The sequence below is a fragment of the Camelus dromedarius genome, chromosome X, assembly GCF_036321535.1.
Source record: "Camelus dromedarius isolate mCamDro1 chromosome X, mCamDro1.pat, whole genome shotgun sequence".
Lineage (NCBI taxonomy): Eukaryota > Metazoa > Chordata > Mammalia > Artiodactyla > Camelidae > Camelus > Camelus dromedarius.
The window spans coordinates 102,221,028-102,248,270 of NC_087472.1; the positions used below are offsets into that span (position 1 = coordinate 102,221,028).

Consider the following 27,243-nt stretch of genomic DNA (forward strand, 5'->3'; position numbering starts at 1 on the left):
GCACCAAAAAGCTTCAAAACCCTACTAGACCCTGCCTGCACTTTCCCTCAGTCCTCACACCCTCTCCTGGCCAGACCTCAGAAAGGAGGAAGGTACAGCAGCTCCCAGGGCAAATGTCCGCACGTGGTTTTCTCCTTGGGAGTTCTCTACCAGCCCTCAACCATACCCCCCTTCCTTCCACCCTCCTATGTCAGCTCCCACTAGGGGAGGGGAGGGAGAAAGCTGGTGCCAATGCTGGAGGCAGGTACTCACTCTCAGAGCCCTGGAAAGGCAGAATCAGCACTTGCAGGGCTGGGGAGTGAGCACCTTGTAAAGGTATATGCCTTGGGCACCCCTTGCCTTGCCCCAGTTCAGGGCAGGTGGAACCAAATCTGTACTCAAAAGTTTAGCAAAGCTCTTGAAAATATTCCACTTGCCTTTTATTACAAGTCACTCTTAACCCTGGCTCTACATAAGAATCATCTGGGGAGCTCTAAAAACTCCCATGCTCAGGATACACCCCAGACTGACTAAATGAGAATTTCTAGGGGTGGCCCCAGGCACCTGTTTTTTGGGTTTTTTTGGGTTTTTTGCATTTAAAGTTTTCCAGGTGATTATCAAGTAAAGACAACGCTGGACCAGGGCCTGAGAAAGATACTTCTGTAAGCGTCCCTCAGGAGTTCCAGATGAGTCTGAATTCCAACTGTCTGAGCTTTGGGGGGAGGGTACAGCTCAGTGGTAGAGCACATGGTTAGCATGCATGAGGTCCTGGGTTCAATCCCCAGTACCTCCACTAAATAAATAAACTTCCCCCTGCCCCCAGCCAAAAAAAATAACAAAACTAACTGTCTGAGCTTAAAGAGTGGCAAATGATTAAGACTCACTCCCCATTCATGCCATCCTTCCTTCATTCATTCATTCAACAAACATGCCCTGAGTGTTCACCAGGCCCTACAGTGCAGGGGTTACCAAATTCTCCTCCCTTCCCCTTAGACTTGCAGACTGGTGAGGAAGACAAACAGAAATTAGTCCAATGTGTAAAGGAGTATTTACAAATTCTGATAAAAGTGTTATGAGGGAGCAGACGATGAGAGACAATAAAGTAGGCAAGGGACTATCACACAGAAGCATTATCTAACAGGCCCATCCAAGGATTACCTAACTCCTGAGGGATGTGTACTTTTGTTTTAAGTTACTATTTACTCTCGATTAGGCATTTTACAATTCGGAAAGGGTAGATATGAACTTGTAGAAAACTGTTAGCTAGCAAATACTTCTTGTCTAACAGCAATGCAAATTAATTTTATCTTGAAAAGAATATAATAACCCAGTTACAGTTTTATTGCACTGTAGGGCATTAATCAGTTTTATATGTAATTTAGCAATCTTATTCCAGCATTCTTTCTTTCCATGACTATAAATACTTCTGATTCTCCTATACTTTCTTAAAGCAGCTTTTCTACATGCTGGTTCCTTCGCTGATGAATTAATGTGACAGGACATACTTTAGATCGGATGGTGGGGACAGTCTCGGAATCCTGCAGGAGGACGAGGAGCCACTGCGGGTAGGAGAGGGGGGAGAACCGACCGCTAGCAACCCAAGACCTTGAGATAACATGGTCTTTCCTACAGCAGGAAAGAGGTGACCCACAAATGGCTAGAAGGCCAGAGAGGCTGGAGGACAGACTACAGCAAGGAGGAGAGGTTTGAGATGAAGACAGAGAAGTAGGCAGAGACCACATTATGCAAGGCCTTACAAATCAGTGCAGAGACTTTGAATTTAGTACTATGTACAGCAAGCAACCACTGAAGGGTTTTAAGGAGCTGGATAATATGATCTCATGGGTATTTTGAAAAGACCATGCTTATTGCTATGTGGGGAAAGAGACTGGAGAAGAGAAGAGAGGAGGCCAAGAAACCAAGGACAAACTCACTGTGGTATTCAGATGAGTGGCTGAAGGTAGCCTGGTCTAGAAGGGGCAGAGAGATGGTGGGAGCAGGCAGTGAGACTGGGGCCTCACTGGCCAGATTCTCGATGCGGTATACTGGGGAGTGAGTGAAAAGGGACAATCAAGAATGGCTTCCGGGTTCCTGGCTTAAGCAACTGTATGTGGTGGAGGTATTTAGCAAAATGGGAAAGGCTAGGGGTTAGAGGTTAACACACATACACATGGACACAGGTCACTCATGAAGGAAGGGTGGCCTCACAACTCCCTGGGTGTGATAGGGCTACCATAGTATTTCAGATTAGGCTCTCACAAAGCATTCTCTTTGACCTTCAAGGTTTGTGTCATCAGACATTAAACTAATGGATTTCAAGCAACACATTGGTAAATGCCAAGCAGTAGCTCAAAGTTTGGCCCAATCTTGCCCTCATTCTTACACAACAATTGCTGACTGCAAATAATTATTATTTAATAAATCTTTAAATGAAGGAAGAAAATTCAGAATTAACTCTGAGTCTACAGAAATCCTCGGAGGTAAAAGGCAGCATCAAGATTTATAAAATACAATCGAGAAAGCCTTATTGGGAAAAACGTTAATCCTTTACACAAGTGATAACTTAGGACAATCCGTGCCTCCCTCCCAACTCCAGGAAATTAGGCTGTAGATCTGAGCACAAATCTGGTAAAAGACTTCAATCTAACTGAACATAAGCAACAAATATATCAGAAGTTTATTCTTTCACACAACAAAGCAGCTCTTAACTTCTCAAGAAGATGAAGTTGGAAGGTACCTACAATAAAGTTTAATGATCATTTACAATGGAATGGAAACTACCAGTGCCTACCACAAATCCAAATTCAGTGAGCTATAACTTTAAACTAATCAAAGCAAGTGACTGATAGCAGTGACTGATAGACAACAAACCTGCCACTGAAATAACACTCCATCAAGAAACCTATTTCAAGGAAATTAATTGTGTAATATCAAGGGATGCTTTTGGGGTCAGGTTTTTTTTTTCCATTCAGAAAACATTTCAGGATTACAGATTATAGAGTAGGCACCTTGCTAAACAGAAAGAATAATCAAGAAGCTACTCTGCATAGCAATAAAGAGCATGGGAACTGAAGGCTAAGCTCCTGGCTCCAAACTCTAACCTTACAATCTTAGGCAAGTTACCCAACCCCCTGAACTTCAATTTCCACATCTGTAAGACAGGGAGAATAACAGTACGGGGGCAGAGACTTCCAGTGTTCACCTACAGCCAGTTCTCCTCTCCGGGCAGGCCCAGGAGGGAATTACATCTCCCTCAGTCTGCTCTGCAGTTCAGCAGATCCACGTGACAAGTTCTGGCCAACGCACTGTGAGCAGCAGTAACCTGATACAGGTCAGGCCAATGCATTTAACTGCTAGACTGAGAGATGATTTCTCCATGGTGGCAATTACAGGAACAGGTGCTGTGTTGGAGGTGCCACAGGATAAAGCAGCCAGGATCATGTAGGCCCCACAGCGAGGGCAGCTGCCCTGGAGGATCACCCTGACCCACCGCAAAGCAGGAAGCGAGCCTTTGTTTGGTTATGGCACTGAGATTTCAGTGGTGATTGTTATCACAGCTCATCCTAGGCAGTACAAACTGACATGAGTATCTAATTTAGGTAGATGTTCTGAGGACTAAATGAGACAGTGTCTGGCACATACTAAGCCTTTAATAAAGATTAGCAAGATGATCACGGCCTCTTGAGGGTTTGTGTAAAAGGGCTTCGTTCCCCCTAGTCAAGCTAGCAGAATCTTCTCAGCTATTTGGAATTGTCCTACAAGGTTACTGTGTACTAACCATGAATCCTGAACCCACTCTGAGGCCCACCAGGGACTTCACAGGACAGGCAGAAAGAGGTGAGCAATTTTTATCTCAAAAAGAGAAAGAGGAAAAAGTTCCTACATAGCTGTGTCAACAGAGGAAAGTAATTCATTTCAGACTGACTTAACAGAAAACCTCAGCACATCCAATGAATAATCACCTTCTTCATACAGCTTTGTAAAACGAGTGAGTACTGGAGCAGTACAAATGAAGCTAAGAGTTTACAGTTTTGTTTTTTGTTTAAGTTTGTGGAAAATGCTCAAGTATATGGTGCATTGGGGGCAGGGACAGCAAGGTAAGAAAATGTTAAATCAAAACTTTGACAATATAAATTTATTCTGCCAAAATTTTGGTAGCCCCAAAGTACTTAATAATCATCAGAATAGTGCTTTGGGAATTGGAGGATTATAAGATGATCATATCTGATGTGACTGGCACATAGAACCTTAAAAAACTTTAGATTCCTCAAATGGAAAATTAAACTGAGTGTTATTATTTTGCCACAGGCTCTAGAATTCCTGCCCTGATCTTTTCCTGCTAAAGAACAAAATCTACTTTAACTGCAAGTCAGTTAAAAGGAACTAATCTCAGGTCACTCTCTGAAATTTTTTCCCATTTAAAAAAGAAAAAAAAAACTATAATACCTGATAAATTTTATTTTATTAAAAAAAAGAGTTGGAAGAAGAAAGGAGAAATTCCACAAATGCTTATAGAACAGGCCTTAAACCCACTAAAAATGGTTCTCATAAACAAGAAGCCTGTCATGGATAATAAAATGTATAAATGGGAGATACTTACCACATTTAATACTCTCTATCCTCACAGGGAGGCCAGACTGTGCTGCAGCGATTAATTTCAAGGCAACGTAAAACTGTGTTGGACCAAAATAACCAACCCGCTTGGCACCGCACAGTTCTGTGATCTGCAAACAGACAAGAAAAGGGATGCTGAACACGCCATTCTATAACAGGAAAATGAGACAAAATAGATTATGAAATCTTAAGGATTTCACAGAGTAACTAACCAAAACGTCCCTGGAGAACCTATGTGTACATGCTGGTTGGTGTCTTTTTCCTCCAGTTTACAGGGACATTTTCAATTTGGATAATTCAATTCTACCTACTCATGATGTTTCAGGACTGAGTGATTATTTCTCCTCTTTCAAAGATAAAAATAAAGGTGACAAAGGATGGCTATTAATCTTCTTATAAAGGAGAGCAATTTTTTCAGGGGGTGGATTCTAATGTACAAAGTCTAGAAAGTCACCAGAGTGAAGAGAACAGATTAGTCATTATCACTATTTGTGGATTATCCTAGTTGATTGAAATTAAAAGTGAATTCATTACTTTTAAAGTTTTCAGGCAATATGATTTCTTAAGCATTAAAATTACAACTTGAGTGCTCACTTCAGAGAAACAAAAAAGAAGTACTAGACACACAAATATTATCAAGATGTTGAAATCGTTATTGGTAGTTTAAAAATAACAAATCAAATAGTCAATGACTTTTTTAAAGTTATTTCAAAGTAACAGATATTCAAAAGTTCAAATAATAGTAAGTGGGCTGAAGAACTAAAAAGCACCCCCACTTTCTATGCCCCAGAAGAAAACACTGTATTCTTCTACAAATGTTCTCTGCATATATATAGCACACACCTGTGTTTTTCCTGTTGTTTATTCAAACCTTGTACAAATAGAATACCACATACTCTTTTGCAACTTGTTTTTCATTTAGCATTATCCCTTGAATATTTTTCTCTAACAGCACAGTTCAAATTACTGCATTATTTTAACAACTGTATAATATTCTGCTGTAAAGATACACTGAGGGGTTTTTTATTATTACTATTAGTTGGTTCTTACGGATGGACTTTTAGATTTCCAATAGTTAAATATTAGAAGTACTTTCAGAACAAACTATAAACAGCCACTAAGTAATCTTAATAAAATTTCAACTAAGATGTCAGCAAAAAATGGCACAATAAGGGCCTCCAAAATTTCTCTCCTCCATGAGAGCAATGAGAGACCAACTAAAAATGGACAGAACTCTGGAAATTAACCAAAAACTTGCAGCAATCCAGGAGTGTTTATTCCAGAAAAACAGTAGAATCTCAGGAAGAACAGTGAGCTTTGTGGCATTTTAACTGGTCTTCCTCCCATTCTCCCCGACCCCAATTCTGAGTATTTCCACCGTACTGCAGGCAGGGAGATTGGCAGCCACAGGAGGAGACAGGGCAGGGCTGGGCTTCTTGGAGATGAAGACCAGTGTTTGTCATCAAATTGGGATCGTTTTCAGTCATTATTTCTTCAAATATTTTTCTGTCCCTCTCTCTGTTTCTCCTTCTGGTACTTCTGGTATTTGCAATATCCCACAGTCTCCTCTCCTGGCCCTAGACTAGGAGCTGGGGTCAGGGGAGTGAGTCCTGTTTTCTTGACTATACCCACCAAGAACAGAGCCTCCATCATATGGAACTAGTGGAGGTGGGGAGGGGATGAGGTCATGGCTCAAATGCTGCTGGCTCACTGTTCTTAGGAAGATTTAGTAGATTTTCTCAAATGTTTCTCCGTTTACTGGATGTCTTCAGATCACTTTCCAGAGGCTTTAAATGATTATCCTTTATAATTTTTACCACTTAAAAGGTTGTTTCACTGCGAAGAGGGTCTGCTGAGTTTCTCACACTGCCATTCCAAAAGTCTCAACCCTCCCAGATTCATTCTTTAATGTATATTTTTTTTGAAGTATAGTCTGTTTACAATGTTCTGTCAATTTCTGGTGTACAGCACTTCAGTCATACATGAATATACATATATTCATTTTTCATATTCTCTTTCACCATAAGTTACTACAAGATATTGAATATAGTTCCATGTGCTATATAGTATAAACTTGTTGTTTATCTATTTTTATATATTAATTAGTATCTGCAAATCTCAAAATCCCAACTTATCCCTTCCCATCCCCTTCACCCCAACCGTAACCACAGTTTTGTTTTCTATGTCTGTGAGTCTGTTTCTGTTTTGTAAATAAGTTTGCTTTTTTCTTTTTTTAAGATTCCATAAATAAGTGATATCATATGGTATTTTTCTTTCTCTTTCTGGCTTACTTCCCTTAGAATGACATTCTCCTGGTCCATCCATGTTGCTGCAAATGGCATTATTTTATTATTTTTTTATGCCCAGATTCATTCTTGAGTGGAGAAGCAATAGAATGTTAGGTAAAGAGAACAGCTCTTGGAGTAATGCCTTGGGTGTGAATCCTGGCCCGAGCACTAGTCAGCTGTCTGTCTAACCTAAGGCAAGTTACTCAATTCTTGTGCCTCAGTCTCCCCATTAGTGTAAACAGGTGCTTACTTCATGAAGGCTAAAGTAGCAGTGCCGACAGTAGTGTCCATTCAATAAACACACCACTGTGTAATCTGTTGGTCTACTTGTTTGTTTTGTTCCCATTCCAGGTGTATATTAGAATAACCTGAGAAGCTTTTGAAAAATAGAGGTATCTAGACTCCACCCCTAAAACCTCTGCTTTAACTGGTCAGTGGAGTGGCCCAGGCACTGGTATTGTTGTAAAGCTCTCAAAGTAATTCTAGAGTGCAGCCAAGGTTGAGAATCACTGCTCTGGTAATTTCATTCTCTCTCCAGGCTTCAATGACCATCCAAATGCTAACGATCACAAAATCACTCTCCAAACCTAACATCTCAGACACTGCATGCATTTTTCCAAAATCCTCCTGGGCATCTCAAGGTGGATACCCTAAGCCATCTGAGACATAACATAAACAAACCTAACTCATGTGCCCCTCTCACATATCCTTGAACCTGCTGGTCTTCCAGCAGCCCTCACCTCACTGCTGACATCAACTACTCCACATTCAAGTCAGAAACTTACCTTCAATGCCAACCATATCCAGTTGATTCTACCACAGAATCATCTCCCAAATCAAGGCTATCTTCTCCCTTGCCACTACTTTAATCCTTCCTAATATCTCACCTGGCCACTGTGACACTTGTTTTTTTTAACAGAATTCACACATTTAACCATACAGGGGCAGGTTTCCTTTTTAACTTTTTTTTTAAACTTTATTCCAGTAGTAAGTGTTCTTCTCTCAACAAAAGGGACAGGCACTAAACCTGAGAAAGGGAAAGAACTCCTAAGTTTGACTTTCGGGTAACAGTGTAACAGTTTTCCTCAAGGGTGCAAGTAGGATGGATCAATACTTATTATCAGAATTTGCTTCTAGAAGAAATGTTGCTCTTGAAACTTAAAAAACTTTTTTCTACTAATTATATATTTAGCTATTTATTCATATAGAAAAGCATAATATACAAAGAGAAAAGCATTCTTCCAAATTGTCTAGTGAAATTGTGGTTCATTCATTTTTGTTGTTATTCAGCACTTGTGTAAATACATCACAAATCATTTATCCTTCTGCCAGTGGACATTTGTATGGTTTCCAGTTTGGGTATGAGGATAGGGAGTACTGAAAGTTCCAACCCTCTTATCACCTGGTCGGTTGCCCAGGAACCTGCCTCCAACGCTGTTACCTAGGGGCTCCCCGCCCAAGTTGCCTCATTAACATAACAAAAGGCACCTTTATTGCTCTGACCACAGCAAATTCCAAGGGTTTTTGGAGTTCGGTGCCAGGAACTGGGTTGAAGACCAAATACATACTTCTTATTGTAAGTCACAACATCACAATAGACCATTTGTATGTAACTGATTCTCTACTAGACTAAGCTTCATGAAATAGGGAGATGAATGTCTTGCGCATTGGTTCCTTTCCCTGCCATATTGTTTATGCTTAATAAATAGTGGTTCAATAAATAATTTTCTTGAACCAGTCTCTCCTCAGCTCATCTTCCAATTCCAGTTCATCCTCCATAGTGCCTGCATATCTACCTTTCAAAAGCTGGCAATACTGCTCTCCTGCTTAAAGATATCTCAGTCTGGATTCCTACCACCTTCAGGACAAAACCCTATCTTCTTAGTACAACATTCAAGTTCCTTCACAATCCCGCTCTGAGCAGCTTTTCTATTTCATCTCTGGACACACACACGCACACCATTCTGTAGCTGCATTCAGCTTCTCCTGCTTTCCCAAACACATCTTGCTCTTTTACATTTCTCTACCTAGTGTACATGGTACAGAAGATGGGGAACTAAATAGTCTTAAAGTCAAGGTTAGTCGGGGTGAAATCTAGTTTCCTTGTATGTAAAATATTATCTCTCTCATCAGACTATGAGGGAAAAAATGTACTAAATGAACCCAATATAATGCTTAGCAACGTTCAAGAATTTCTGGGTTCCATCCCATTCACCTAGAATTGGAACACCCTCCCTCCCCACTAGATTAAACTCAAATGTTACTGCTCTGTAGCTCCTTCCCCAGTCCCCACTTATAGTCTATTTTCCTAGTGTATTCTCTGACTACTCAAATGTCTATAAATGTCTATCACATGATACATTATTGCCTTTGATTTGCTTCAAAATAAAAGTGGGGAAGGGAGTAAGTAGAGAGTATGGGTGAAATAAGCATGAAAAAGAGTTGAATATTACTCAAATTCCGTGCTGTGTACTTTTGTTTGAAATTCCTCATGTTCAAGATTTTTAATATCTATTTCAGCACACTGTATATTATAATTATCTGTTTATCTCTGCCTCCCATTAAAACGTCTTCTCTCCAAGGGCAAGGGGTAACTTCCATTCATCTCCCAACATAAGGATAGGCACCCAGGATACAATCTAAAAATTCTCAATCAGAGGGGAGGGGATATAGCTCAGTGGTAGAACTTGTGCTTAGCATACACCAGGTCCTGGGTTCAATTCCAAGTACCTCCATTAAAAATTCTCAATCAAGTGAAGGAAGCAACTCTCACAAATGAAAAGTAACTGGGTTTTACAATACATTCCTTATTGTGAATAAATACATTACGTATCTTCAGGTACAGGCTTGCCTGCACGTGGAAAAAACCAACATCATCAATGTAGTTCCAACATCAATATAGTTATTTTGCAGAATAATTATTAATATTAAGAAAGTGTAATCCTTGCTATGTGAACAATTTAACAACTATATTTCAGGCAGTGTTAATTTATTATCAAGTTAACCTTCAGTTATTCCTTTACCATAACTACCACATAGACCTAGAAAGCTCTTAACTAAAAGGAACTGAACTGCTGCCAAAACATTCTCTATGGTACTTTGAGACTAACACCCGAATCTGACATTAGTAAATTGCCTCATTTACCTTGGAATCTGTCCTTTGGTCCCATATACCAATAGAATCGCTGCTTTGAAGCCAATGTAGAATATACACACATAAGTGAGGTAAGCCCATAGGTCACTTTTCTTGCTCTTTGTTTATCAAACCTCCAGGAGACATACTAAGAACTTTCTGAAATAGTCAAGCTGCAAGGAAGATAAATTATAAGGCTTTGGAACTTACACAAGGAGCTTCGTAAGCCTGAGACTTCTCAATCTAAAAAGCAGGTTAACTCTGTAAGGTTTTTTTTCCTTATTGAGGTTCATAATATTCTGTCTAAATTCTCCATGGAAAAGTTCTAAACTGTGGGTAGAAATATTTTCACTCACTCTAAAGAAAAAATGGTGGGGCTTTATCCCAGATAATTAGCAGGAGATATTTTATATAATTGTTCCTTCAAACAGTCTAAGTTGCCAAGATTTTCTCAAAATAAAGAAAAAACGAAAAGACTCCACTCTTCTTCAGTCTAACCTCCAAACCTGCAACCCTCTCAGCCAGATCCATCTTAGGTTACACATGGTGCAAATTTCTAACACAGGACAATAACCTATGCACTCATGTTTGTTTTCTCAGGTGGAAGGCAAGAGATGAAAAAAAAAGGAATGGATGAAATCAACTTCCTCACAGCCTACAGATGTACATTCAACTGTCGGGGTGCTGGATACACATCAGAAAAATTCACCGACCATTTGGGACAAACCTGGACCAAATTCTGGAAGAAGATGGTAGGCCACTAAAACAGCTTCCCTCCAACCTAATTCTGAAAGATTAAGTGGCTGTGCTGAGTAATCAGTCCCCACCCATTCCAGTTTGCCTGAAATAATACTTTCTTTCTGAGCTGAAACGTAATAAATTTTCAGAACTGTTCAAAGGTTTGAATAAGCATCTCTCTTTCAAGTATTTTTAAAGACTTCCTCAGAGAGATTTAAAAACTTAAAGTCTTGGTGGGAGGGGTTGGAAGAATTCCGAGAGTACTAGTGGACTCTATTTTCTAGTCTCTCTCCGCCACAGTTGGCCAAGTTCAGAGTCTCTGCTCACACATCTACTTCGAGTCCTGTCCCCAGACTCATGCACCCTCACACACCACTATCAGCATTCTCTCCAGGATATCTTATTAAAGCAAGATTCCCCGCCAACTCAAACAGGCTTCCGGGACTCCAAGTGCCCTTTCCTGTAACCCAGGCTCTTCACCATGGTTGCTGAGGCCCTCCCATCTGGCCCAAACTATCTTTCCAACAAGCCCATGTCTGTCTCCTCCCTAGCCTGTACTTAAGGCTTCAGCCACTTCGGATGCCAACCAGTCTCTCAACACAGGAGAGCCATGCAGGCCTCTACACATCTGGTATGTGTCCTGCCTGGAAGCCGGACATTTCCCACTTTTTTACCTACCAGGCTCTTTCTTCAAATCACCTCAAGACCAACCTTGTCTTTAAAACCATTGTCAATTCCATATGGCATGTTTTCTGCATTCCCATAGCCCTTTTCACTGCCTTTCCATCACATCACTAGCCTTGTAACAGCAAAATCAGTATTTCGGTCATTGCCTCCACTGTACCCCATCTCTTTCCCGTACCCTTCAAGTGCTCAGCACAAGGCAAGAGTGGGTCTTTATCATTCGTACCCCCTAGGACTCATACTTTACACTGCTTGCTATATATTCAATTGCTCAATGAATGTTTGTTGAATTAATTAATCTTCACACCCTGCAGTAGCAGAATTTTCTTCTTTCTCTCATCTTGTAATTACTTTTAGAAGTGGCTGCTAAATTGGCTTCAGTCATCTCACACTATACACCCTGAGAGTTCCTGTAGGAATATAACTGAATATTGACTTCTCTGTCCCCTCCCTGCTCAGCTGGGAGGGGCAGGTTAGGGTCAAAGTATGACGATCAGCCTCCAGGGTGCGCTCTCCTGGCCCTCTGCCTCATAGCCGCAACACCTCTGCAGTGCTCCAGCCTCTCAGCACTCCCAAGATGCACCACAGACTTCTTCCTCCAACCCTCCTTCTACTTAGCACACCCCAAGGAGATGTCAGCCTCCCCAGAGTCACCCTCAAAAACAGAAATACAGAGGAGACTCTGAAGTACATGCTTATAAGTTGCACCTCAGCCTCTCAGGAAACAGCTGAAGACTCAGGTCAACTATCCCAGGTCTTCCTTCCCCAGTCATTTATACAGTCTAAAAATCAAGAGGGACTTTCAATCCAGAGGGACGTGGGTGACCACCCAAGAAAGTATGAACCCCATATCCGAGTACCCAATGTTAGGTACCAAAGCATATGCCTAAGCCAAACCACCACCCTGCTAAAGAGAGAACATTCAGTGCTTAGGAGTGATTTCAGAGAGAAGCCTACTAATACCCGAAAGCACCTATTAGTTTCAAGTGTACTGGGCACCTCCCTATCGAGAGCACTGCACCCAGTGCTACGCTAGGAAGTGAGCAATGCTGAACAAAATCACTTATTCTTTTCTCTCTCTCGTCCTCCCCTCACTCCCTTTCCCTTCCCTACCTCCTTCTTCTCCCTCCCCCACCTCTAAATAGCTTATCATTCACATCCCCAAAAACAGGAATATTCTCCTCCAGCATCTCCACATCTAAGGAAGTCAGCATTAATATTATCATACAGCATATGGTACATACTCTCATTTCCTCAATCGTCTTAAAAACAGCCTATAGAAAAATAAATAAATAAATTCTTTAAAATGGCCTATAAAACTGAATTTTCTTCCTCCCATCCAGGATTTAATTAATGTTCACCAACTATATTTTTATTTTATGTCTCCTTAGTCCTTCCCTAACCTAGAACAATCCCCCTCCATTCTTAATAACACTGAATCCTTTCAAGAGTTCAGGCCAGTTGTCCTGCAGAATGTTCCACATTTTGGATCTCTGTTTCCTTGTGACAACATTCAAGTCAAACATTTCTGGAGAACACCACACAAGTGACACTGTGATATATAGTAAAAGGTACATATCAGTGAAGGGTATGTAAATTTCACAATATCCCACCACTGACCGCCAAGACTGGCCATTTGGTTAAGGTGGTGACTGCTAGATCTCTCCATTGCAAAAACATGCTTTCACAAAGTTCTATGAGACCAATTGAATATCCTATCCCCTGACAAATCGGCTTTTGACTCTAATACTAATTCTAAGTAAATTGAGCTAAATTACATCAGCATCTACAGAACTAGAATCCTAACACAAAAATCCTATGCACAAACGCCACATGTTAGAAAGTTAAGTGAGATGTTCAAGGTCACGAGTTCAGAGCCAGTACACAAAGCTACATGTGCCTGGGTCCAAATGCAAAGGTCTTTCCATTACATCAGGGGTTGGAAAAACGAATGTTTATGGACCAAATCTGGCCCACTGCCTGGACTTGTATGGCCCATGAGCTGAGAATGGTTTTTACACATGAACATTTTCAATCAATCTGATGATATGGAACACTGACTTTGAATCCTATGAGGTAAAATGTTATCCCTAAGACAAGAATTCCATAGTTCTTACTAGTAGATCTGTATTACCAAAAAAAAAAAAAAATAGTACTCAATTACTATATTTTGAATGTTGTCAAAAAAAAGTTTGTGGAAGTTTGTTTTCTCTCTTGTTACGTAAGTAACTATATAAGATCCTCAATTGTGCCTCTTGGCCCTCAAAGCCTAAAATATCTACTACCAAGCCCTTTACCAAAAGGGTTACTGACCCATGATAAGACTTTGCCTCTGTAAGCTATACATTACATCCTGAGGATACCCTCAAAGCCATGCAGAAAGGTATTTTTCTAAAATAACCAGCTACACTAAGTAAATGCCAACTTAAAGAGTGAATACTTCGACTAAATGAAAAGAACACACGTGTATCCCCCTCATTTTCCACCCATTTATATACATTTGTTTAAAATTTTTAGGAGTTTTCAAACTAGGGCTTCCTACATTACTATAAACTTCCACAGCAACCAACTGGAGCCATACTTCAGATATGAGCAAAATCTATGCAATAATTCACATGCAAAAAATAAGATTTTGATTTTTGCAGCCTTACTGAGGTAGTATAATTAACAAATAAAATTGTCAAATATTTAAAGTGTACAACATGATGATTTAACATACACATACATTGTGAAAGGATTCCTACCATCAAGTTAATTAACATATTCATCACCTCTCATATTTACCTTTTGTGTATGTGTGAGAATCCGTAAGTTCTACTCTCTAAGCAAATTTCAATTATACAATACCATTATCAACTACAGACACCAAGTTATACATTAGCTCCTCAGATCATATTCATCTTAGAGCTGAAAGTCTGTACTCTTTTACCAGTGACTCTCCTTATTTCCCCCGCCCCACGACCCCTGGCAACTACCATTCCATTCTCTGTTTCCATAAGCTCAACTTTCTTTTCTTTTCTCAATTCCATATATAAGTGATATCATGCGTATTTGTCTTTCTTCATCTGGCTTATTTTACTTATTAGCTTTTTAGTTTTAAAAGGAGAAGGTGGTAAAAATCTTTGTAGCCATTCTTTGAAAACATATTTATGCATTTGTAAACACACAATAATCCAAGATCTCCCAACATGTAAGCTTCTCCAAGTTGCAAATCTATTTTGGAAGCTACATTATCTTTCAGCTCCCCCAGGATGCCATTCAATTTAGGGCCAGAGAGCCTATAATATATTGTAGACCAAATCTAGCTGAGATAATTAATTAATAGACAAACAGATAGATGAAAGGATGAATGAACGAATGGCAGAAGTTTTGGTCCAAATCTCGTTTTTCAGCATTCTTGGCCCAAGGCCAAAACTGACCCCAGTAGTGGGGAAGACCCTACCTGCCACTCTGGTTCAGATGGAATCTCAACAGGGAAAATATTCGGGGCAAAAAATGAGGAACTTGTGTACTGCCAGTGGAAGCACAAAATAGTATAACATTCAGAGACTGTTTGGCAATATCCATAAGGATTACAAACAAACCAAAAAAAATTACGATCAAACTTTTGACCTAGCAATTCCACCTCTAGGAATTGACATTCCATTTTATACAAGCAAAATGACATGTGCACAAGGTCATTCAACATGTATAGTCTAAGATACAGATTTGAAAACACCTAGAGGTCCATCACCTAAAATATTAATCAATTGTGGTTCATCCACACAATAGAATTCTAGGTAGCTCTGGTGGAGATCTGTCATATCTGTGATTGCCCATCATCTTTCAAAAAGCCTCTTCTATTGAGAAATTTCCGGTATTACGAGTCTCACCTCCCAGCTTGAAAGCTGAGAATCGAATTCCTAGGCTCCTTTGCAGCTAAACTGCAAACATATGACCAAGTCTCCACTGATTAGAATATCCACACAAGACTTTGCTTGAGAAGTGAGAAATAAAAGGAAAGAGGCTCTGCTCAGAGCTTCTACTTCTGCAGCTGGGAGGCTGCGGTGGCCGCAAGGTTGCCTTCCTGGCTCAAGATGACAACAGAAGCAACTGCAATCAAGTCCCTGCCACCTGCTGCTCAGTACAGGCAGGGGCACGGGTGGCTTCCACCAATACTAGGACTGCACATGGCTTGGCCTTTGTTTCTGGAAAGCTAGATGCCACCTGTTCCTCCAGCCCTCCAAACGATTCCATGAGTTACCTAAAATCCTAAACCATCTAGAGTGGATTCAGTTGTTTGCCACAAAAACCACCAACTGAAAAAGACTGAGGTAGCTCTCTGTGTACTGACATGGAAAAGATCATCAGGTTAAATGGTTGAAAAGAAAAAAAGCAAGACACACAATAGGGTATAGCAAGTACCATTTTTTTAAGGGATTGAATCTAGACGCACTGACATATATTCATATGCTATCTCTGAAAATTGAAGCTAACAAGCTTAGGTACCAAAGCATATGCCTAAGCCAAACCACCACTGGCTGCAGTTGCCTCCAGGGAAGGGAATGGGTGGGCTAGGGCACAGGGAAGAGTTTACTGAATTTCATTTTGAATCATTTGAAGTTTGAATCATGTGGATGTATGGTCTATTTAAAAAATGAATTTTGAAAAGTTGTAAAGAGTAAGAGATGAAGCCTGACCCCATGTCAGTAAGAACCATTACAGATGTACCCCAAAACCATTCCCCTGCCACCTGCTCTAAGTGCAATTCCAAAACCAAATGCCCAGCTGGACAAAGTTGCAACAGACCTCCCTCACCAAGCTGGGATTTCACACACACGCAGTGTTCTTTCCTCTAAGTTGCCAACACAGAACAAGACAGCAGCTTGCTTTATAAAAACTAGTTCTTGGAGGAAGAGTATAGCTCAGTGGTAGAGTGCCTGCTCAGCATGCACAAGGTCCTGGGTTCAATCCCCAGCACCTCCATTAAAAAAATAAGTAAATAAATAAATAAGCCTAATTACCTCCCAATTCAAAAAATAAATAAAATAAATAAATTTTTAAAAAGAAAAAAAAATTTTTTAACTAGTTCTCTTTGTCAAAAGTAGCTCTGTCTAGCTGGGGAACCGTGCAGAAGGCACCTGACCTCTCTTAGTCTTCAGTGTCATCTACTGGAATGAAGCAGTCAGACTACACAGAAAGCAAAGCTTTTTCTAGATTCAAAACTTCAATGAAAAGGAACTGTAGGGGTGAAAGCTAAAACTATGCTTTGAACCTCTCCCTCTGGCACTGACCACTTCTACTTGTATTGTGGTTCTCTGTGTAACCTATTACATCCCCCTAACAAGGCCATCCTCCCACTCCCCACAGCACACAGCCCATTAATTTCTCGTTAGGAAGGCTATGGAAAAAATTAAGTACACCTACATCACTTTATCCCTTCATTCACTAAGAGAATTCCTATGCATATTACTCTGTACCTATGAATTGTGACTTATGTGAATATATCAACCTATTCCCCCCAATTTTTTTTTAAGTTTTAAAGGATATCAAGAACCTCAGGTGAGCTCAGGTAAGTCATTTTATAATCACCTGATTTAAAGCAAGCAAAGCCAAAGAGAATACAGTTGACCCTTGAACACAGGTTTGAACCGCACAGCTCCACTTATACTGGATTTTTTTTCAATAGTAAGTACTGCACAAGCTGCCGTTGGTTGAACCCGCAGATGCAGAGGGCAGACTCTAAATTCCAAGTTTCAACTTGGGAGGATCAGCACCCCTAATGCCCATGCTGTTCAAGGGTCAACTGCACAACTTATCCTCCCAGGACTTTGAACTTATACAGGTTTTTTTTTTTTTGGGGGGGGGGTCCAGGCAGGAGTGGGGACATTTTTGTATTAAAAAACAAAAATACGTTAAGGAATCAAATATGAGATTAATACGGTTCTTAAAGACAAGAATTCAGAGAAATTCATCACTCAAGCTAGCTTCTTTGGTTTTCACACAATGGATTGGAAGATACAGGTTTAACAAAGTTATCTACAGATTGTTCTTTATCATGCATCTAGACTGTCTTTTGGAATGAGGAAGGGCTATAGGTAATGATGGCGTTTGATGGCAAGGACTTCTTACTATGACTTTTGTAAACTAGGCCTTCTTTGGCAAGCCAGTGCCACAGCTTCTGAAGCTCCCAAGCCAGCTGCACACATGCAGGCACACAGCTCAGGGTCAGGAGTGCCTCGGGGCTGCACCTGCCCAGGGAGAAACTGAGATTCAACAGCTCAAGAGGGATTCAACAGCTCAGCTTGAGGGAGAAAAAGGGACAAGCGTGCTGGGGGTGAACCTCCGAGGTACAAGGAAGCATCCTCCCCACAAGAAGACAGTCGCTGTGATGTTGGGGAACTGTTTAGGGGAAGAGAACAGTAGAATCACCAGTAAGAACTCATGTTCACTGAGGGCCCACTGTGTGCCAGGCACTGACTTAAATGCCAGGAATTGATGAGATGAAGGAAACACACACACACACACACACACAAGCAGTTTTAACACTAGAACTGAATTAAAATGCAATTACAGCTCAGATTACAAAAGAAAAGTCATTTGAGGATTCTGGCCCAGGTTTCTAGGCTCTGTATACCACCGTAGATTGTACAGCTGGAGGCAGCAAAATCTCAGGTGAACATAAACGCACTGCCAGGATCATACAAAGCTTTTACTGGTTTGGCAACTCGGACTTACCTCGGCAGCCAAAGGATTCACTTTTCAACTTGTTTATTGACATTTTTAGTGCTTTTCATAAATAAAGTTACAGGTTGGGGTTACTTAGTATTTTTATTTGTTGATTTTGGTCCATCCTATATTTTATATCTTTTACATACACCCATGCACTCACACACATACACACACTCACATTTCTTTTTTAGAGAAACTAGTGCAAGAGGCAGGGTATATATAGCTCAATGGTAGAGTGTGTGCTTACCATGCATGAGGCCCTGGGTTCAATCCCCAGTACCTCTATTAAATAAACAAACAAACCAACCTAATTACCTCCCTTCCCCCTCTCCAAAAAAGCAGAGAAACTAGTGCAAGGAAGGAAGGAAGGAAGGAAGGAAGGAAGGAAGGAAGGAAGGAAGGAAGGGACTAGTGCCTTAGTGAGAGGACCAGAACACACCAGGACACCTCATGTAAGAGAGCCTCTGTGTATTATACACAGATCCTTGAACCGCTTCAGAGGGAAGAACAAAGGAAAGTTCAGTCTCAGATCACACCAGAGTTCTCACTCTCCAGTCTAAACCCAGACAGACTGGAACCCTCCAGCAGTTAAACTCATACTGGAAACAGCAGTTTTTGGTAGGGCAGGCAATATGATTTCATTAACTGGGTTTCTTTGCCGAGTTCCTAGCGAAGACCTTACCCAATTTTTAAACTAACAAATGCCCCTCTTGCCTCCCCTGACATTCTGGCAGCCTCCCTCTGAAGCGGCTGACCCCCTCAAAATAGGCTACTGCAGGGCACTGAAGCTGGAGACAGCCCCCTCCCTGTTCATGACAGTCTCCTCCCCACAGCAGAGCCTCGGGACAACCGGCACACTCAGTCCCCCTACATCATCATGGCAAGTGCAGACAGCTTTAAGGGGGAATCCAGCCCCAAGCCCATGCTGCTATTGTTCCTACTGTGGCCTAATGGCTACATTATATTGACCAAACTGACCTCTTTCCATTACCAAATCCCCTTTCTATGCCCCAGCGATACAAGTCCATCCTCTTGCCTCTCTAACTTAACAGACACCCATTTTTTAAGGCCTGGCCTTGCTCTCACCTGTCTGTCCTTGTCCTGCACTTCACCCCCAGCTACCCACTGACACTTCCCTGATTCCCAAGCCCCCGAACTCTCTCTACTCTCAGATCTCCTGCCACTGAGCTATGCATGGCAGGTGGGACATCCCTAGGATACATGTGGATCTCCAAGCTCCTCCCCTGAATCACCTGTAGACTCTATTCCACCAGCCCGGACAGACTTTGCATTGCCTGATTCAATAAAATCCACCCATTCTCCCTAACCTGGCACCCCTACAATGGATGAGCTGAGACCCAGGTCCCGATTTTTCCCAAGGCATTCTAACCCAAGTACAGTCCACTCTCACAAGCCATTCCTAGAGATCTGACAACTTAAGAGATATTTGACACGTAAATAAGAGTCCCTGCCCTCAAAGGGTTTATAATCTGTTATGAACTGAATGTCTGTGACCCCTCTCCCAAATTCTTATGTTAAAACCCTACCCCTCAATGTAATGGTATTAGAAGATGAGGCCTCTGGGAGGTGATTAGGAAGAGATGAGGTCATGAGGATGGAGCCCTCATGAATGGAATTTGTGCCCTTATAGAATCACAAGAGAGCTTGCTTCCTCTCTCTGCTCTCCACCATGTGAGGACACAGCAAGAAGTCAGCCGTCTGCAACCCAGAAGAGGGCCCTCCCCAGAACCCAACCATGTCAGCACCCTGATCTCAGACTTCCAGCCTCCAGGACTGTGAAAAAGAAGTTTCTGTTGTTTATAAACCACTCAGTTTATGGTATTTTGTTACAGCAGCCTGAGCTAAGACATAATCTCATTGGGGGTGAGTATCTAAGAAGTCTGAGGAAAGAAGATGAACATTTCTTGAACACCTACTACCCACTCTCCAAGCAGTTTACTTTCCTCTTTTATGTTTCATTTCTAATCTTTAATCCTATACCAATGGTTTTGCAGATAGGTACTTCAAAGTTTAGAAAGGTTATCAGAGAAATTCTGGAAAATGAGAAACCACCTGAATGGAAAGATCTTGCTGCCCAACAATTTATATTATAGATGTCACATAAACCAAATTCACAGAGCCAACCAGCATGCCCTATGTTCACTAAGATACCATTCATTGTGCTCCCTTAGGAGCACACTATGGTGGTGAATGACGCCTCTTTGGGCCCACCAACTGAAAGACACTCTCTCTCTGTACCTTGGCAACCAAAGACACGTGCAAATTAGGCCCCACTATTTCCTGGCCTTCCAAATGGCCATGGGCACACAACTGTGAGAGGGAGCATACATAAAGGGTACAGCCTCAGAACTGAGTATTTTCTCTCAATAGAACCAATGCATGAACCACAAAGCTGGCTCCACCCTAACTGTGCTGTAACCAACTGAGCTCACCAAAGTACAGAACAGAAACTGATGAGCATGTGCCACATTTCTTTTGGCTGCCCAGCATCAGAACCCCTTGCCAATGTTTATGAAATTTTTCACCTGCTCATAGCTCAATAAGTTAAAAATGTTAGATACTTTCATGATTTCTTCTCAATCAGGGTATGGGCCCTACACCTAAGCTTGGCCAGACACAACGCACAGGCGTTTGAATCAGTGATGAGTGATGTGAAACAGCAGAAATATCAGATTATTGTTCTCTGGAAACAGCAGCAACACCAGTTCCCAGGAGTGGCAGGGCACCATGCCCCACACCCGACGACCAGCGCAGGCAAGTGTGGTGTAGCTGGAGGCATCCAATATTCAGTAGCTACAGTTTCAGCTTCCAGCATCCTCGCTGGACCAACTGTGTGGTGGGACATGCCTATAGTTCTGGCAGTGTTGCCCCTCAGTTGTGCATTTTTCAAGACTTTTCTACAGCTTTCCAGAGAAAGTCTGAGCTACCCAATATCCTGCAAATGAACTCCTTTTCTGCTTTAATTACCCACAAGTAATTTCTGTTATTAATGGGATTGTGTTACTAAGACTCCTGGGTGTTAGAGAGGAAAGGTCAAAGGTGAGCCTTGATTGGTCTAGAACATCCAAATTCGGCTGTATCGATTATTTACTGCTGCGTAACAAACCACCCCAAAACTTTGGGTATCTTAAAACAACACTATTTAGTTCATAATTCCAGGGGTCAGTGAAGTGGGCTGAGCTCTGCTGGGTAATTACTGATCTAAGCCAGACTCTGCTGATCTCTGGTCAGGCTCACTCACTTATGCTTCAGCAGTCAGCCCCTAGGTTGACTGGATGCCTTCGTCCTCCTCCACATGGCCTCTGATCCTCCAGCAGGTGAGCCTGGGCTTGTACACACAGTGGAAGAGTTCCCAAAAGAGCAAGAACAGAAGCTGAAATGCTTCTTCTGGCCTAGGCTCACAACTTGCACAAGGTCACTTCTACTGTATTCTATGGTCAAACCAAGTCACAAGGCCAGCCAAGACTCTTAAGGATGGAGATATAGGCTCCACCTCTTGATGCAAGGAGCTGCAAAGTATTGGGGGAATTTCACAATCTACCATACCTGACTTTGATAAACAGCACGGTGGGGAAACTGTCACAACAGAGACAACCCTAGGGACTCCCATTTATTAGAACTGCTTAAATCTAGAATCTGTGCTCTCACCCCGATTTCCATTAATCACCACCAATGCCAGCCTCTGATTCAACAATACCTAACTAGAAGCAATACACACAGTGCTGAGCCTGCCGGCTCTGCAGCCTGTAAACAGTGTTGTTCAGGGCAGGCCTCTGGGATCTCTCTCACTGTAGGACATGCTGAAGATTATGGTCTAGAGTCATGTGGCATCAGACAACCAGCTCTCTGCCTTTGGGCCTTTCTTTCCTTGAACCTCAGCTTTCCTCTCCGCCAAAGCTCAAAATCAACATTTTCTGCATATGAACAAATGGGTAATTTGATCACTTTAGACAAAGGACTAGCTAATATTCCCACAGAAAAACCTAGTATAACTTTAAGGGAATCTAAAAAAGCTCTGCTCTGATTTTGTTTATTAGGATCTTGAAGAGGTTTAACTATATCCCTTTCCAAGAGCCATTCAAACTGGCAGACCCCACAAACTGAAATTAGACGTTTCCCTGACAACTGTTGAACTGCGAAAGGAAGGGCTCCTGCAAGATGTCTCCATGGAAACCACCCAGTCCTTGCATCTACCATTTACCTTATACTTTGGTTGGCTCTCAAGCACATCAAATCAGCAATAAAAATGTAAGGACGTTGGAAGGACTTTGGAGCAATGAAGAATGTCAATGTTTGGCACAGTAAGATTTTCCAGGAAAAAGAAGGCAAATTCAATCCAAACATCTCAGGACTCAGATTAAGAAGCCTATGCATACCCAATCCATTTTTTTAAATGCCCCCCAAAAGAAGTTTTGAAACACAGTGTACTGGTTTCCCTAGGGCTATTGTGGCAAACTACTACAAACTAGGTGGCTTAAAACCACAGAACTTTATTGTCTCCCAATTCTGGAGGCTGGAAGTCCAAAATCAAGGTGTCAGCAGACTTGATTCCTTCCCAGGTTTGCAAGGAAAAAATCTGTTCCCTGCCTCTCTTCTAACTTCCGGTAGCCCCAGGAGTTCCTGGGTTTGTAAACGCATCACTCCAGTCCTCATTTTCACATGGCGTTCTTCCTTGTCAGTTAGGAGTCCCCCCTTCTCCAGTAGGATCTCATCTTAACTTGATTACACCTGCAAAGACCTACTTCTAAATAAGGTCATAATCCAAGGGACTGGGGGTTAGGACCTCAACTATCTTTTTACAGGGACACAATTCAACCCATAACACACAGCTTTTATATAAAGTATTTAACTGTACCTATTCACTAAGTGTTTGTTAAAGCAAACTGACAGCTCCATCTAATTTGTAGCTTAATCAAAATAGAAGGTCTGTACTTGGTCACACAGCCACACTTAGCTACAACGAAATCTGAGCAATGCAACCTTTACTCTGGGCAGCGACATGCCCAGCTCAAAAAAGGAGTTTCTACTACAAAAAAGAAGAAAGGGATAGATATCAGAGAAAAACTAGAAATCTCTATCACATAGGCAAAGAGAAAAGTCACTCAGGAAAAATAAGTCAGTGTCCAGATACTCTGGCACTTAGGTGAGAACCTGCTTCACGAACAAGACCATAAAAGTTAATGGTGCTTGGAAATGACCTTGGAACTGAAATGAAGAAACTAGTTCGTGTCTAAGAGAAAACCAGAGGCAAAAGGCACTCAAAGGGCATACAGTGAATAGCATCTCAAATTAGAAGCACTTGAGGAAAAAAGTCGATCATACACAGATGTACAGGGGTACTCACATGACCCCCCTCCATGGCAACATTTCAGAACAAAACTGGACCAGAACCTTAGAACATCACCAAATACAAAAATGCTACATTATTTAGTGTTTATGATTCCTGTGACTCTGATCCTTTTAAGATCCTTTTTCCCCTTACTTTTTTTATTTAATTAGACTTTTTATTTTGAGATAATTGTAGATTCACATGCAGTTGCAAGAAATGATACAGAGAGATCCTGTGTAACCTTTACCCAGTTTCCCCCAATGGTAACATCTTACAGAACTACAGTGAAAGATCACAACCAGAATACTGACTTTGACACAGTCAAGAGAGAGAACATTTCCATCACAAGGATCCTTCATGCTACCCTTTTACAACCAATCACTTCCCTCCCACTCCTCTCCCCTCAAACCCTCAGAACCACTAATCTGTTCTCCATGTCCATAATTTTGTCATTTATAGAAAGTTAGATAAGTGGAATCACATGGTATGTACCCTTGGGGACTGGCTTTTTTCACTCAGCATAAGTCTCTGGAGATCCATCCAGGTTGTGCATATTGACATTCCTTTTTATTCCTTTTTAGTAGTATTCATGGTACAGATGCACTAGTTTGTTTAACCATTCACTCAATGAAGGATATCTGTATCACTTCCAGTTATGGGCTATTAGGTATAAAGCTGCTATAAACATTCGTGTGCACATTTTTATGTAAACATAAATCTTCATTTCTCTGGGATAAATTCCTAGGCATATAATTACTGGGTGACATATAGTAGTTGAATATTTAGTGTTTTTAAAAAACTGTCAAATTATTTTCCAGAGGGGTTATATGATTGTACATTCTGAGCAGCAAGGAATGAGTGACCCCATTTCTCTGTAGCATTGAGTAATGTCACTATTTTTCATTCTAGCTATTCTGATATATATGTAGTAATATCTCATTTGGCTTTAATTTGCATTTCTCTAATGGCTAGTGATGTTGAACATCTATTCATGTGCTTATTTGTCATGTGTTTATCTTCTTCACTGAAATATCTCCTCATGATTTTTTTGCCCATTTTCTAATTATATTCTTTGGGGGCTTTTTAAATGTTGAATTTTAAGAATTTTTATATGTATTGTGGATAGTCCTTTGTCAGATACATGGTTTGCAAATATTTTCTTCCACTCTGCAGATTGTCTCTTAACAAGATCTTTCTCAGTGTAAAATGGATTTGATGAAGTCAATTTTATCATTTTTTTCCTTTTATGGATCATACTACTGTTAACAAGTCTAAGCCTTCTTTGCCTAGTACTAGGTCTCGAAGATTTTGTATTTATAGTGTTATGTCTTGCATTTAAGTTTGTGATCCATCTTGAGTTATATTTTGTATGAGGTGTGAACTTTAGATCAAGGCTCATTTTTTCTTTTTTGCCTATTGATGTTCACTTGATTCAGCACAATTTGCTGAAAAGGGAATCTTTCCTCCTCCATTTAATTGCTTTCACACTTTTGTCAAATATCAGTTGGGCATATTTCTGTGAGTCTATTTCTAGGTTCTTTGTTCTGTTCCACTGATCTGTCTATCTATCCCACTACCAGAACCACAAAGTCCTGATTACTAGAGTGACATAAGTCTAGAAATCAGGCAGACTGATGCCTCCTACTTAATATTTCTTTTTCAAAATTGTTTTAGCTATTCTGTGTCCTTTGCCTTTCCATATAAATTTTAGAATAATCATATCTATATCTACCAAAAAAATCTTGCTGTGACTTTTTTATACAAATTATGTTAAACCTATATATTAATTTGGAGAGAACTGGTATCTTTACTACATCGAGTCTTCTAATCCATGAACATGGCATGTCTCTCCATTTACTTAGGTCTTCTTTGAGAAGCATTGTGTACTTTTCAGGATACAAGTCTTGTACATGCTTTGTTAATTTCACTTTATTTTTTGAGTGACTGTAAATGTTACTGTAATTTCAACGTCCATGTATTCATTACTAGTATATACAAACACAATTGATCTTCGTATGTTTATCTTGTATCCTGTGACCTCCTTGCTAAACTCACGTATTAGTTCTAGAAGTTATTTTGTAGCTTCCTTAGAAATTATATACAGACAATAACACCATCTGCAAATAGGGGCAGTCTTATTTCTTCCTTTCTGATTTATATGCCTTTTCTTTCTTTTTCTTGCCTTACTGGCAAGAACTTACAGATTAGGACTTCCAGTGCAATGTTGAAAAACAGAGGTGGGAGGAGACATTCTTGCCTTGAAAATGAACCCAGCAGAACCTCAGAGATGTAACAAGAAAGGAAGGAAAAAATAAAGTAGTAAATACATGTATAAATCTAAATCAGGTATTGGCAAACTAAGGTCTGTAAGCCAAATCTGGTTCACTCCCTGTTTCTGTAAATAAAGTTTTATTGGAACATAGGCATGCACAATCATTTACATATTATCTGTTGCTGCTTTGGCACTACAACAGTGGAGTTGAGTAGTTGTAACAGAGACCATATGGCCCTCTATAGAAAAAGTTTGCTGAACTATGACCTAAATAAACAATGCCTGCATAAAATAATAATGTCTTGTAGAGTTTAACATATAATACTAAATAAAGAATTTAAGAATTGAAACCATGAAATTCCTAAAAGAAAACACAGGCAGTACTCTCTTTGACTTTAGGCTTACCACTGTTCTTCTGGATATGTCTCTGCAGGCAAAGGAAGGAAACAAAACCAACAATACACGAATGGGACTACGCCAAACTAAAAAGCATCTGCACAGCAAAAGAAACCATCAACAAAATGAAAAAACCACGTACTGAATGGGGAAAGATGTAAGTCATATATCTGGTAAGGGGTTAATATACAAAATACATTTTAAAAAATTCATATAACTCAATAACAATAAATTAAATAAATAAATAAAGGGCAGAATAACTTAATAGATATTTTTCCAAGGAAGACATACAGATGGCCATCAGGCACATGAAAAAATGTTCAACATCACTATTGGGGAAATGCAAGTCAAAATCACCATGAAGGTAGATATCACCTCACAACTGTTAGAATGGCTATCGTCAAAAAGGCCAGAAATAAGTTGGTGAGGATATGGAGAAAAAGGAACCCTCACTCACTGTTGGTGGGAATGTAAAATGGTATAGTCACTATGGAAAACAATATGGAGGGCCCTCAAAAAATTAAGAGTAGAACTAGCATATGACCCAGCTATCTCACTTTGGGGTATTTATCCAAAGAACACAAAAACACTAATTTGAAAAGATACATGAACCCCTATGTTCATCATGGAATTATTTACAACAGCCAAGATATGGAAACAACCCAAGTGTCCATCAATGGGCGAATGGATAAAGAAGATGTGGTGTATACATATATGAAATGGAATACTACTCAGCCATTAAAAAAGGTGAAATCTTGCCATTTGCAACAATATGGATTGACCTTGAAGGTATTATGCTAAGTGAAATAAGTCAGATGGAGAAAGACAAATATTCTATGATTTCACTCATATGTGGAATGTAAAAAACAAATAAACAAAATAAATGAACAGACCAAACCAAATAAAAATAAACACATAGAGAATACAGTAGTGGTTACTAGAAGGGAAGGCAGGGGATGAAATGGGTAAAAGGGGTCAACTGTATGGTGATGGATGGAAACTAAGTTTTTGGTGTGAGGACACTGTAGTGCATACATAATTAGAAATATCATGTACACATGAAGCTGTTGTACACATG

At 40.5% G+C, this 27,243-nt stretch overlaps 1 protein-coding gene across 6 annotated transcripts in view; it reads right to left on the minus strand.

The window, feature by feature from the left end:
- REPS2 (RALBP1 associated Eps domain containing 2) overlaps positions 1–27,243 on the minus strand; it is a 208,303-nt gene that overhangs the window by 149,357 nt on the left and 31,703 nt on the right. For all 6 annotated transcript variants that reach the window (XM_064483372.1, XM_031445822.2, XM_064483370.1 and 3 more), the window contains exon 2: positions 4,580–4,703. In XM_064483372.1, coding sequence (XP_064339442.1) covers positions 4,580–4,703 — 124 coding nt within the window. The remainder of the gene's footprint in view (positions 1–4,579; positions 4,704–27,243) is intronic.